This window comes from Chiloscyllium plagiosum, unplaced genomic scaffold (assembly GCF_037043375.1).
Source record: "Chiloscyllium plagiosum isolate Xiang-an unplaced genomic scaffold, Cpla_swu_hap1 HiC_scaffold_9, whole genome shotgun sequence".
NCBI lineage: Eukaryota > Metazoa > Chordata > Chondrichthyes > Orectolobiformes > Hemiscylliidae > Chiloscyllium > Chiloscyllium plagiosum.
This window is the reverse complement of record NW_028270147.1, coordinates 70,534,489-70,549,187: the sequence shown is the minus strand read 5'-3', so window position 1 is coordinate 70,549,187 and position 14,699 is coordinate 70,534,489. Positions and strand designations below refer to the sequence as shown.

Genomic DNA, 14,699 nt, shown 5'->3' with positions numbered 1-14,699 from the left:
CTGAGATGGCTGAACCAAGCCTGTGTTGCATTGCTCCCTCTCCCTCTCCCTCTCCCCCTCTCTGTCTCTCACAGCATGCATTCACAAGATAATTACATGGGGAAACAGGAATAGAAAGGCACACTATGGGATGAGTTGAAGTAAAGTGGGAATAGGATCATGAAGTAACGGAACAGATTATTTGGACCAAATAGCCTGTTTCTTTGCTCTAATTTCTGTGTGATCCAAATAAAGGCTGGAACCTGGGAGTTTTAATGTGAGAAAAGTAGTAAAAAACAGTTGAGTTTGATGCACTTGTGCCCTTTAATCAACTCATACCAAAGTTGATTCCCAGTCTAGCCTTTTCATGTGGGTGCCCTTTAGAAATTATGCTCCACCTGAATATTGGGAGAAAACACATTCTTTCTCGCCAAATAAATATTTAAACATGGTACCTGCTTGCCTGAGACGGGTACAAAGCAATGGATAATCGGTCTGACCCTTTTACAATTCAGTAACAATTGAACAATATTTTTCCAAAGCACTAAGTGTTGTGAATTTTGTTTATCAAACAGCTAAGAAAACCTGTGCAGCAACAGAATTTACCTGTGACAATGGTGAGTGCATCATGGAGAACTGGCGCTGTGACGGAGAAGAGGAATGTGCCGATGGCTCCGATGAAGCAGCTACACTGTGCAGTGAGTAACCACAGTTTATATGCAGATCTCCTTTTTAGCACCTTTTTAGAACTACTTATTAGAGGCAGCTTGTGGTGAGTTATTTTTTTTGTAGGATTGCCTCTCATGACATTCTTAAATTCCACGCAGTAATGTTATGAACAGGGACATTGGTGATACTGCAAGAAGAAAATTCTGAATTATTTTAAATTTTTGTTTACTTCAGAGTTCAAGTCTGTCCTGCATATAAATTGTAAAAGAATTCAAGGGAGGAACAGGATAATTTAAAGAAATAGTAGGACAAAAGGTTGTAAGTTTTCTCGCTGAGCTGGTGGGTTAGTTTTCAGACATTTCATCACCATACTAGGTACCATCATCAGTGAGCCTTCAGTGAAGAGTTGGTGTTCTGTCCTGTTTGATAGTTACCTGTCTTGGTCTGTTGTGGTAGGTGATACCATTTCCAGTTCTGTTTCTGAGAGATTGGTAAATGGGGTCCAAATCGATATGTTTGTTAATGGATTTCCAGTTTGAATGCCGGGCCTCTAGGATTTCCTGCCTGTGACTTTGTTTAGCCTGTCATAGAATGGATGTATTGTCCCAGTCGAACTGGTGTCCCTCTTTGTCTGGGTGTATGGATACTAGTGATAGTTGGTCATGTCTTTTGGTGGCGAGTTGATGCTCATGTAACCCGGCAGCTAGTTTCCTGCCCATTTATCCAATGTAATGTTTGTTGCAAGGCATTTTGTATATGATGCTCGCTTTGCTAATTGTTGGTATGGGGTCCTTTAAATTCATCAGGAGTTGTTTCAGTGTGGTGGTAGGTTTGTGGACTACCATGATGCCTCGGGGAGTAGTCTGGTCTTCATCTTCGAGAAGTCCTTTAATGTATGGTCATGTGGCTAGAGTCTCTGGGCGTGTTGTGCCTTCCTGTTTAGGTCTGTTGTGTAGGAATCGGCAGACTGTGTTTATTGGGTGCCTATTCCTGAATACGTTGGATAGGTGTTTCTCCTCAGCTTCTCGTAGTTCCTGGGTGCTGCAGTGTCTTGTGGCTCATTTGAATAGTGTCCTGATGCAGCTCCTTTTGTGGGTATTGGAATGATTGCTCCTGTAGTTGAGCATCTGGTCAATATGTGTGGCTTTCCTGTAGACACTGGCTTGCAATCCTCCAATGGCTTTTCATTCTATTGTGACATCTAGGAAGCGGAGTCTGTTGTTCTCTTCCTCTTTGGTGAATATTTTACCGGTAAGGATGTTGTTGATGTGTTTGTGGGTTTCTTTTCGTTTGTCGTGTTTCATGATGACAAAGGTGTCGTCCACATAGCGGACCCGAAGCTTCGGCTGGATTGGGGGATTGCCAGCAACTGTACTTCCTATATGAATGCCTCAGGAAACAGGTAGTACCACAATGTGTTGAATATTAACCTCTTCTCAAAACCCCACAAGCCAGGAGAACAGCAGAACAGAATGTCCACAGAATGCTACCAGTAATGATAGATGATGCCAACAACCAACTCCATAAATACAATTGAGAATCATTGTGTCAAAAACTTCTGTAGGCTAACCAGCAATGTGGTTAACTCTCAACTTCCCTCTGGGCAATTGGGGGTGGGCAATAACTGCTGCCTAGCCAGTGACACCCTCATCCCGTGAGTGGATAAAGAAAACGTGGCCAACTGTGAATGGACAAATATGCCAGAATGAGCCATCAGCATTAAACAACAGCAGAGCAGGACAAGGAAAAGCCTGGCCTGACAAGAAAATCTATCCAAGCTCACACATAGCAATGACATGGCCAAATCAGAGACCTGGAGGAAGAACCTGTTGGACTGACCACTCACAGATCTGGAGAAAGCCATCCTATTACAAGGGATGATCTATAACCACTGAGGCGCGTACAAAAGGGACTTCCTAGCAGCACTGGAATCCACCATGAAAGACAAAGGGCTTATAGAAGAAACCCAGCAGGCCATCAGACAGACAGTAGACCCAAGACAAAGCTGGAAAGGAAAGCCCTGGAAGGACTCAGAAAAGACAAATGTTGTAATCCTACCTGTGGGAAATGGGAGCATGACTCTCATCCTGAACAGAACACAATATATTGGAAAAGCGAACATACTACTGACTGATGTTGGCACCTACCAACAGGTGGCGATGGACCTGACTCTGCAGCTAAAGAACTACATTACAGCATACCTGAAGAAACTACACAAGACAGGTGAAATTAACAAGAAAGACTTCCAAAGAATGAACGGTCCAATATACCCCATTTCTACAGATTACCAGAGGTACATAAACAAGGGACCCCCCCTCAGACCCATAGTCTCACTTTCTGGTACACTGACATGCAGACTAGCAAAGCAACTGCAACATAAGCTAAAACACCTAATGGAAGACTCAACTTACTCCATCCACTTGACCCAGGAATTCCTTAACATCATCAAAGACACCAGGACGACGAGGTCATGGTTTCCTTCAATCTGATGGACCTATTTACATCAATAAACATCACCCTAACCAAAGAAACACTAGCCCCACTGCTAGGCTAACCAAGGACACAAACACCAGACAGTGCCAACTCCATCAGCAAGGACAGCATCCTCAAACTAGTAGACCTGTGCCTCACAAGTCACTTCATCTTCAACATTAAGATCTACAACCAAATCAATGGGACGCCTATGGGATCACCAATATCAGGACTCTTAGCAGAAGCAGTTATGGAGAGGTTAGAATGAACAGCCCTTCCCATGATCCAGCTCAAGCTTTGGGTCCGCTATCTGGATGACACCTTTTGTCATCACAAAGTGCAACAAATTAAAAGAAACCCACAAACACATAAACAACATCCTTACTGATATAAAATTCACCAAAGAGGAGGAGAACAACAACAACAGACTCCCCTTCTTAGATGTCACAGTAGAACAAAAAGCCAGTGGAGAGCTGCAGACCAGCATCTACAGGAAAGCCACATGCACTGAGCAGATGCTCAACCACAGGAGCAATCATCCCAACACCCACAAATGAAACTGCATCAGGATACTATTCAGATAAGCCATAACACACTGCATTTTTCAGGACCTACGAGAAGCCGAGGAAACACACCTATATTATGTATTCAGCAACAATGGGTACCCGATAAGTGCAGTCTGTCAGTTCCTGCACAACAGATCTAAACAAGAAGACACAACATGCCCAGAGACTCTGGTCACCCTACCATACATCAACAACATTTCAGAGATGACCACCAGGCTACTCTGGCCCCTAGGCATTATAATAGCCCACAAACTTACTATCACACTGAACCAACTCCTGATGACTTTAAAGGACCACATACCCACAGCAGGCAGAATGAATGTCATATACAAAATACCCTATAAGGACTGCAACAAACATTATATTGGACAAATGGGTAGGAAACTAGCCACCAGCACACATGAGTACCAACTAGCCACCAAAAGACATGACTATCACTAGTATCCATACACACAGACGAAGAGGAACACCAGTTCGACTGGGACAATACATCCATCCTGGGACAGGCTAAATAAAGACACAGGTGGGGAATTCCTACAGGCCTGGAATTTAATGCAGAACTCCATTAACAAACATATCAATTTGGACCCCATTTACCAACCTCAGAAACAGAGCCAGAAATAATATCACTCCCCCCGACAAACTGAGACCGATAAATAGCAAGAGGGACTGAACACCAATACTTCATCAGAGGCTCACTGACGATGTTACGTAGCATGGTGATGAAACATCTGAGAACAAATCTACCAGCTCAGTGAGCAAACTTACAACCTGAGCTACAAATCTTCTCCAAATTTCAAATAGTAGGACATGTACATTGACAACTAAGTTGACTGTGTCTCTAGATTAACCAAGTAATTAAAACAGTGAAAATTATTCATCACCACCTATTGTTCTTTTATCATACCCATCTCCTTGGAAGAGCCATAGCTGCTGGCTTGGGCTCTGCTGTTATGTGGCTGAACATCACATTTTATGATAATTATCCTGTGAAATGCCTTGAGGTTTCTCTACATGAGAGGTGCTGTATAAACACAATTTTATTTTGGGCTAGGATTCAGTGTAACTTACCCAAGTGGGCATTTTGTCATTTGTTGAATGGGACAATGAATACCAGCTGTGGAGTGAATCACATGGATCCATTTGTGCCCTTATCCAGTGTCCACATGCATATGTTATTCTGCAGCATTTACCACACAGTTTTCAATTGCAAATCCCAAAGTGAAGTCCTGCCATCACCTTCCTCCTATACAGACTTGGGATCAAAAATGGAATATTTGTACGGCTCAGTTCTACATTTTGCTATGTAAATTTTGACTACACTATCAAGGAGTGACTATACAGTTGGTCCTACTATAACATGTGTTTCCTCTGCACAAATTGACTTTAACGCGATTGAGGAATGTAGACCGTTAATTGTAGAACTCCAAGTTTCCTTACCTGTACTGGCTTTAATGCAATTCTGGCCCCATTAGTTTAAATGGTGCGGCTATTGCACGATTTTCTTATAAAATGAGATCACATCAGAACGGAACTATTGCGTTCTATCAGAACTAACTGTACATTGTTACTTCTAGGAACACAGGAACAGTAATAGGGCATTCAGCTCCTTGGTCCTCTTCTGTCATTCAATCGAATCATGGCCAATCTGCAACTTAATTCCTTGTACACCTTTATTCCATACCCCTTCATCTGTTACATCAATGATATGTATCAATCTTGAACTTTAAGCTAGTAATTGATTTAGCCTTAATTGCCGCTTGTGGAAGAGTCCCAAATTGCTGCCAGCCTTTGCATTTAAGGGTGTTTCCTGAATGTTCGGGTGTTCTTTTTTGTTTGGTCTATACCACCGAGTCTTACACTTCCCAACCAATGGAAACAGTTTCTCGCTATCTACACTGTCTGTTCCACTTAATGGATGGAAAATCTCCTCAAACCACTGTTCCCTTTCTGAGATTCAAGGAAATGCAATCTTAGTTTGTGCTCTGCAATTTTTTCTTGTAGTTTCATCATTAGAGTCCAGGTACAATTTAATAAACCCAACACTTCATTCCCTACAAGGCTAATCTATCCCCCTTCAGGTGGGTTGTGCAGAGCTGCTCTTAGTTGTCATCTGAACAGGACTTTTTATGTCTGTAGCATAACATTTACTCCCCTTGTGTCTGACTCTCTGGATATAAAGGCTGACATTCTATTACCCTTTATGATTTATTTCTGTCTCTGTTCACAACATTTTAATGATTTATCTGGACTTTTTTTAAATTTCTATTCTTTTAAACTTTTCACTATTTAGAAAGTACTTTGCTCTATCCTTTTTAGACCTAAAATAGCCGACTTCACATTTGCCGACATTGAGATCTGATTTCCGCCATTTTTCACATTAATCTATTAATGTCCCTTCATAATTCTATGTTTCCAATTACACTGCTTAAAAAGCCATCTTTGATATTGGCAAACTTGGATGCATAGTTTTCTGTATCACTATGTAAGTTATTAATAAATATGATGAACAATTAAGTCTCAATATCAATCCTTGTGAGCCATCCCTAGTCCTATCCTGCCAGTTAGAAAATCTGTCCATTGTCCATACTGTATGTCAGCCCACATTTGTAATATTGAGAGAGGTGTCTGGACCACATCTAAGGAAGGATGTGCTGGCATTGGAGGGGTCCTGAGGAGGTTTACAAGAGTGAACCCAGGATAAAGGGCTTGTTGTATGAAAAATGGTTGAGGAATTTGGGTCTGTACTTGATGAAGTTTAGAAGGGAGGGTGTGGGGGGGTGGGGGGGGGGCGGGGGGAGGGTCTTAGTGGTCTCAATGAAACTTTCAGAATACTGAGAGGTCTAAATAGAGTGCACATAAAGAAGATGTTTCAATTAGTAGCAGAGACCAGGACCCAAGGGCATTGCCTCAGAGTGAAGGTTTGACCCTATAAGACTGAGATGAGGAAGAATTTCTCAGCTGGAGGTTGGTGAATCTGTGGATCACATTGCCACAGATGGCTCTGAAAGACAAGTCATTGAATGTCTTTAAGACAGACTTAGATTCTGAGGAAGGGTCACTGGACCCAAAACGTTAAATCTGATTTCTTTCCAGAGATACTGCCAGACGTGCTGAGCTTTTCTTGCAATTTCTGTTTTTGTTTGTGAGAAAGGAGTTTGTGATTGGTAAGGGGATCAAGGGTTATGGGGAGAAGGCAGGAGAAAGGGGATGAGAAAGACTTCAGCCAATATCAAATGCTGGAGCAGGTGCGATAGGCTGAATGACCTAATTCTGCTTCTATGTCTTATGGTCTATATCTCTTCCCACTCATCCATTTTCTAACCAGGTCAACATTTTGCTTTCAATTCCATGAGCTTCAACTTGAGCTAATAGTTTCTTCTGAGGGACTTCATCCCAGGCCTTCGGGTTGTCTATACTTAGTAATATCCAAAGACGTTCTTGTCTCTACTATATTGCCACTCCCACTGTTTCAAAGTATTTGAATAAATTGTCAGGCATGACCTATCCATGACAAACCCATGTTGGTTCTTTCTGATCAGCTGAAAATTTTCAATACATTCAGTTATTCTATCTTTCAATTATAGACTCTAATAATGCCCAATAACAATGGTTAGATACTTGTTCTTTAATTCCCAGCTTCCTTCACTCACTTAAATGGAGGAGTGAGGTTTGTAATCTTCCAAACAAAAGAAGCTTTAATAACCTCTCTCCTGCCAGTGATTCATCACATGAAAAGTAGAGAATATAGTTGAGCCAAGAATCTGTAGGTTTTGCATTAGAGGAGCTTTCTTTCCTCTTCAGTGGGAATAGAAAAGGGTTGCGTACAAGTCCATATCTGATATAGGGAGGAGGAATTGAGGACTGCAGATGCTGGAAATCATAGTCGAGAGTGTGGTGCTGGAAAGGCACAGCAGGTTAGGCAGCATCCGAGGAACAGGAGAGCACAATCCCTTCATCAGCACTACATTCTCGACTCCTATCTAATGCAGCAGTGCAAATACAATGCTTTTCATAGCATGTAACCATAACGATTGAAAGTATTAAGTGAGGAATGAGTATTGGGCCCAGCCAGCACAAGCTGTCTCTTTATGGTTTATGGGGAAAAGCATGATGAATCTGTTTTTATATTGGATACATGGATAGGTGTTAACCATCTCCTGGCACTCAGTGATATAGCATTAGGAGAAAATAAACCCAATAAAGGTTTGGTTTTGTGCACATTACCTCCTTGTAAAAGGCTTATAAAGGAATTCACTAACAATTATTTATTTCTTATTGCTTGGGTACATCAGAAGATGCAGAACATTAACAAATGCAGAATCCTGTAATTGCTGGAAATCTGAAAAGTGAACATAAGATGCTGGAATTTCTGGCAGGTCAGGCAATGGGGTAGGAGGAGAAACACATGCTGCCTGGTCAGCTGAGTCTTCTTAGAATTTTCTGTTTATTTATCAGTATTCTCCATTTGTCCTGACTTCATTTGGGTTCTGGTAACATTTAAAAACAATCTTTTTTTCATATATAGTTTTCTCCTCTTCTGTTCTCTCTTGAGGTCAAATTTCTATGAATACCACCTGCTCTCCCATGCCCTTAGCCAAAGTGACCATTTTTTCCTGTGGATGCACAGAGACAGAGTCAGCCATCCAGTGTCACAACTAAGTTCAATCTAGGTATGACTCATTTCTGTGCTTTCCAAGAAAGGCCACTTGATACTGATGAGTTTGGAGGTGATCACCCCACTTTACCATTGCTACCAAGGTGACAGTGCTACTGAAATTCAATGTATTACCCACTGCTGCCCTGCTTGACCTTGGGTAACTCGGCAGAAACTGGGGATCGAATGCAATGCTTTCCTGGACTAAATAATGATACTTTGTACTGTACTGAATAATACATGTGGTAAACACACTGTTAGGGGAACGTAGCTTTAAGAGCTGTAACCAAACTGATCTGAGGTATAAAGTATTGAAGCTGTTCCAATGTGAATGTACTTCTGGTGTTTGAATTGGTATCGTGTGGAAATGAGCTATTCTGACTTTTGTTATACTTCAATGTCAGAGATAAAAACCCAGTACATTACCAGAATTTGCTTGCAAATCCTAATATTAGCCCATTTTGGTTATCCAATGGAAGTATACCATTACATTGCAAGTCATTGTCTTACAGCTCAAATGATTTCATAAGCTGTTTTAGAAGGAGATTTTCATCCTCGGGGTCTTGGATGCATGTTAATTAATAACTAAATTCCAAGAACAATTGAAACCCTTAATTTTTCTCTGCCTTCGAGAGAAAATCTGAACCATGTGCTCAGAGGATTTCAAAATGTTATGCTTCACTAAATGAAATCTTGCAATTTGGAATGGTAGGCTAAAGAGTGTCTTAGCTCTGTGCTGTACCACAGCCACCAATCATGTTGATGGTAGCCATCCCTCTGACTTCATGCTCATGTGAGATGGGGGAACAAAAACATGGCAACTAAATATCCTTAAACAGTTAACAAGACAAAATGGAAAAGGAAAGAGACAATCCAATTAATAAAAGAAGAAGGTATGAGAACAGTAGTGAAGGAAGGATCTTGCCTTCCAGCAGAAAGTAGATTGTGTGAGAAAATGTTGGGTCACGATCTGCAGTTACACTGTTGGTCAGAGTTTAACCAAAGAAAGGACCTTTTATAACAAAGGCAATGTAATAACTCGAGGGCATAGACTTATAGACTGGACAAATCAAATCGGCAAAGTAGTTTGGAGTACAGGTTCCTGGACTAATATACAATGAAGCCAACCAGAGAAGAGGCTATTTTAGATCTTGTTTTGTGCAAGGGTTAATCTTGTAATAAGGAATCTTCTGAGAAACAGTTATCATAAATATGGTAAAATTTCGCATGGGGTTTGAGAGTGACAAAGTGCCCCTTTTGAGATGGGACTTTCATTGTGGGGTCTCCGGCTGTAACCCTGCTGTCCTAGAGAAGAGTTCAGAGGCAGTTACTGTTGCTGCCGGCTGCCAAGGCTGGCTATGTTTGAACGTCTGCCTTGATGCTGGGTTTCCATCCCAGTTTTAAACTTAAAACATGTTCTCTAACCCTCACCCCTAATGCTCTCCTTGGCACCCAAAAATTCCCAATTCCCTGTCTTTCATGCCCCTCACATCTCCTCAAACCCCGTGCAACGCTCTACACTATACGGACTGCTCATGACACCTCATTTCCTCAATGTCACACTGATGCTCCTGTGCCAATTCACCCACTGTACACTGTATACAACCAGTGAACTTTACTTGCATCAATAGGATGTGTTCAATGAAAGTTTTAGAAAGTTATCAATGAATTACTTTTTGAGTTTTTATTTAAAAAAGACTTTTTATTCCAGGCCAATAAAAATATCAATCATCAAGATATTAATGTCAGAAACTGTAAGCACCTGAAAAGTCTTTGCCTTGTTCAAATGAACATTCTGCAATTAACAGAAGAGATTCAAAAGTTAGTGCTATCAGTCATACAATGTTTTCCCTTGGGCTTAGCTGTTCCAACAGTTTAATGTTGTTTGGGCTCTTAGCTAAGGATGCGTAAGGTTTGACAGGGTAGATGCTGAGAGACTTTTCCCCAGGCTGAAAAGTCTAAAATTGGGGATCCTCGGCTCACAATATGAGGTCAGCCATTTTGAATATGAATGAGGAGGAAGGTCTTCACTTAGGTCTGTGGACATTTAGAATATTGTACTCTGGAGGGATGTGAATGCTAAATCGTATTTGAGGTCCAAATGATGGATTGTTTTAGATTCCACAGAATCCAGAATTTTGGCTGTCAGGTTGGAAAGTGCAGTTGAGCAAAGTTCAGCCATGATCTTGTTGAATACTGGAGCACGCTTGACAGCCTTGTGTTGTTATGAACTCAACCTTCCAGATTGGGTTTGAATGTGAAGTTGAACAACTTTCTCACTACCTAAGCACAGGCAACAAAACAAAACATTTAAAGGTGAGATTACCTGTGCGCTTGAGCAGTATTTGATTTTTTTTCCCTCTCTGTTTCTACACGTAAGCAGATTAAACAAACCTTCCATTTGCCATTGCTGTTCTTTTTTATATTGGTGAGCTTCCAGTCTAAACAGACCTGATCAACAGCATTAGTACATATTGGCTCCGAAGAAAGTTCTACTTCAAGAATGCCAACTGGCAGCTTGGAAAAGGCTTTGAGACAGATGGCCATTCAGTTGTTTTTTGATTGTCGTGGGGAAGTTACATTTTTTCTGACTTTCTCTATACCTAACCTGTTCATCTACTGTTGTTGTGTGCGTGATTAAATCAACCCAGTGAGTGCAGTCAACTCAAATAGCATTCAAGATTTCCATTCAACCTCATGGTCCTGCCCTGAGGCCCAGCAATGATTTGCTGCTGATCTTCCTTCAATCTGTTTGTTTTCCACTAGAAACACACAAAAGAATGCCAGCTTGCCAAACAGTTTGTATTTTCCATGAAATGGTTTCATGAATAAAACAAACTCTTCGGGTTCAGTGATGAGAGTGAAGCAATTCCATTGCTCATGCTGATTTTTGTTTTCTCCTTTCTTGTCTGCTGTCTGAAAAATAAAATCACTGAGTAAGATAAACTTTCAGGGTGCAGGGAAGCAGCAAATCCAAAGAAAGTAAACAGTAAATAATATAAAATTATGATAAAGATATGCACTGAAGACCTGATGTCACTTCCTCTCCTGCCACTGGGAGCTCTCTCTCTCTCTCTCTCTATCTATCTCCCTCTCTTTTCTCTCTCCAGCCTCATGATGTTTTCTGAAAATTGACTGATGTCTCTTAGTTTCTCTCATAGGGCATTGAGAGAAGAACCAAGAGAAACCTGATAATGATTAAGATTCTAACTAATTCAAAACCCATTTAGATCAAGTTAAAACTGGGCCTAAAGTATCTCTACACTTTACTCCATCCCTCCTTGGAGAGCAACCTTACAAGTGACTGGTGTCCGTCCCTTTTTCATCCATTTTTATGGTTGAAAATGTTGCCTTGATGCAGTATATGAGATTTACCTGAAGCCATACGAAATACACTCTGGGAATCTGTGGAAGATCTTGCCCTTTAGCATGATGTGTTCATCACCATTTATCTGTTTAAACCACTTTTGAGTTCAGGTTAGCATTTGAAGATTTGTTGGCTGGAAATCTTTGTATTGCACTTTCTTGGTAAATTGTTAATCTCTTATCAAAATGTAGTGCAGCTTAGTATCAGTAAGCAAGCAGAAACATTAACAAACAGCTCAACCTCACAACTTATGTAATAGTTACTAGAAGTTATGGTATGTTCACTGCCTGCAATGAAATCATAGTAGAAGCATTATACTTTCCTCCCTCACTTCTCTCCGAGCTGCTGAAATCAAGGATCAACACTCTCACTCAAACTGATTTGTTCCTTAAATTTGATTTCCTTCCATCCCTCACTCTCTTCTTTGCAGTTAAAGTCTTAAAGTTTTTGAATCTGTAGTTTGGCACTAACCTATAACTTCTCCCATACCTCCCATCACAACCTTAATTTCTGGCTTCTTGATTTACTTTGACTTCTGTGTTAAGTTGCACCATAGGTTTAAAGCTTCGTTCAAAATCTCGAATGTAATAAAATCTACACTGCAGCGTATGACCCAATGATTTAGGCCGATACTAAACCCTTCCTTAGAGTTTCCTAAGTCCCAGAGGCCCAAAACAATCCAGTCTGGGGGAAAAAAAAAGCAGTTGAACAGCAGGGTCGCTCACTTGCGGTGCAAATGCACTCAGGATTTTTTCTTTCCCATGTGGTATAGATAAATTTACATGTCCACCTGACAAATTTGGCTGTGACAGTAACAGATGTCTCCCAGTGTCGTGGCAGTGCGATGGTGAGAAGGACTGTGAAAGTGGAACCGACGAGTTGAATTGTACAGATGGTGAGTGTAAGAAATACCATCTTGTGAAATTTGCTTGAGGCTGTGGCCCTAAACCCTTGCCTTTTTTCTGCTGGTAGTCTATACATTAATGAGTATACAAGGACTGAGCCATACGGACCAGAAGATTCCACGTGTGTTTGGCAGTGCTGAATTTGGCCATCCAAGCAGAAATCAGCTGGCTCCTTGTACTAAGGAGAATGTTCTTGCTCTCAGTGATGCCAAGTGGAGGGGGAGCATGCTTTGACCTCAGGTTGAGTTTTGACTGGAGGAGCTGAAAATGTGTTGCTGGAAAAGCGCAGCAGGTCAGGCAGCATTCAAGGAGCAGGAGAATCGACGTTTCGGGCACGAGCCATTCCTGAAGAAGGGCTCATGCCCAAAATGTCGATTCTCCTGCTCCTTGGATGCTGCCCGACTTGCTGCGCTTTTCCAGCAACACATTTTCAGCTCTGCTCTCCAGCATTTGCAGTCCTCACTTTCTCCTTTTGACTGGAGGAGCCTTGGTAGACTCATTCCAGGAGGGCAGCTGGCAGCTTGGAAAATATCGACCGAGTAAGGCTCAGTAAGCTTCTGAAGAACGCAATTAGAAAAACATAATTTTTAATGAAGTAAGTAATAGATAATACTTTGTGTCTTAATATTTTTTTGCAGCTAAGTATTTAATTGTGCCTTTGTTAACAGATGGTTGATTAGCTTGTTGCAGAACTGTTTCACCTTTGAGATATCTTTTTTGAATGATTCACTGAAAGAAAGTGATTCATTTAATCAATTAGATTTGCCTAATTGTATTTCCCATGATTCCGCAGTGCTAATTTACAGGTCCGAGATAATTTCTCTCTCTGACATTATTGTCCCTCCCATGGGCATGTCCAGAATCACTCAGGAGTCATTAAACTGTAAGCGTTGCCATGCAGGTGTTCATGTGTGATTGATGCCAGGGGACAACAGTTGGCTTCAACAACTGGATTAGCTGATTCTGGAACGGCGATCCATACTGATTACTATCCAGGGGTTTGTGCTACAAATTGTATGTGCAGACTCCAAGTGAGGAGAAGATTAGACTCAACAGTTCAGTAGCTGCCAGCAGTCTGGTTTGAGCACTCTAGATAAATGCCCCTCTGAGAGAATATTTAAGAGAGCATGTGACTGCTATTTCTTCAGCATCGTTCAATGCATTCAGAAGAGGAGAGGACAAATTTTGAAAGTTGATTGTTCGGGAGACAGTCTCAAAGGGCATAATTTTTGAAAAGCTTCCTTTTAGTGGCATGCTAAGCTTGACCAATGTGTTTACTCTCTCTTCTGCCCTCCTTCTCCTTTCTTGGCAATCTCCACCCTCTTCCCACCATTCCCCCCCCCCCCTCCACCCCCCCACAACTAGATCCGAAGACTTGCCCAAACAATGAATTCCAATGTGCCAATGATAAATGCATTGCCATGACTTTCGTGTGTGACGGTGATGACGACTGTGGGGATGGTACAGAGGAGCTGCACTGTCTTCCGCCCACCTGTGGACCCCATCAGTTCCAATGCAACAACTCCATGTGCATCCCCTTGCTATGGGCCTGTGACAATGACCCAGACTGCACTGACCGATCGGACGAAAGTGTGGAGAGATGTGGCCACAAGGCAGTGCCTGCAGGTGCCTGCTCAGCGAATGAATTTCAGTGCAACAATGGCGAGTGCATCCACCTGAACTGGAAATGTGATGGAGGCATAGACTGCAAAGACAAATCGGATGAAACTGACTGCCGTAGGTGTTCTCTTACATTTGGCAAAATACATCTGCTTGAAAGCATTCTTTAGTTTTTTATTAGTTTGCATTTAGTGAGATGGGTGAGTAATTGTTTTTATATTTATGTTGAAAGGAATTTTTACAATGGTAGTGACATGTAGAACCTACCACCGAAAGAACTACAGGTTTTCGAGAAGGAAGTCTTCGATTAAAGATATGAGTGGCCTGCTATGACTAGGAGAAAGTGAGGACTGCAGATGCTGGAGATCAGATTCGAGAGTTGGTGCTGGAAAAGCACAGCAGGTCAGGCAGCATCCTGATGAAGGGCTTATGACCGAAACGTTGATTCTCCTGCTCCTCTGATG

At 41.6% G+C, this 14,699-nt stretch overlaps 1 protein-coding gene across 6 annotated transcripts in view; it reads left to right on the top strand.

Annotated features, from left to right (window-relative positions):
• The window catches only part of lrp8 (low density lipoprotein receptor-related protein 8, apolipoprotein e receptor), a 114,935-nt gene that overhangs the window by 66,541 nt on the left and 33,695 nt on the right, over positions 1-14,699 (top strand). For 4 of the 6 annotated variants that reach the window (XM_043699608.2, XM_043699607.2, XM_043699609.2 and 1 more), the window contains 3 exons: positions 555-677; positions 12,483-12,605; positions 13,981-14,352. In XM_043699608.2, coding sequence (XP_043555543.2) covers positions 555-677; positions 12,483-12,605; positions 13,981-14,352 — 618 coding nt within the window. The remainder of the gene's footprint in view (positions 1-554; positions 678-12,482; positions 12,606-13,980; positions 14,353-14,699) is intronic. The other 2 variants (XM_043699610.2, XM_043699614.2) reach the window with 2 other exon arrangements.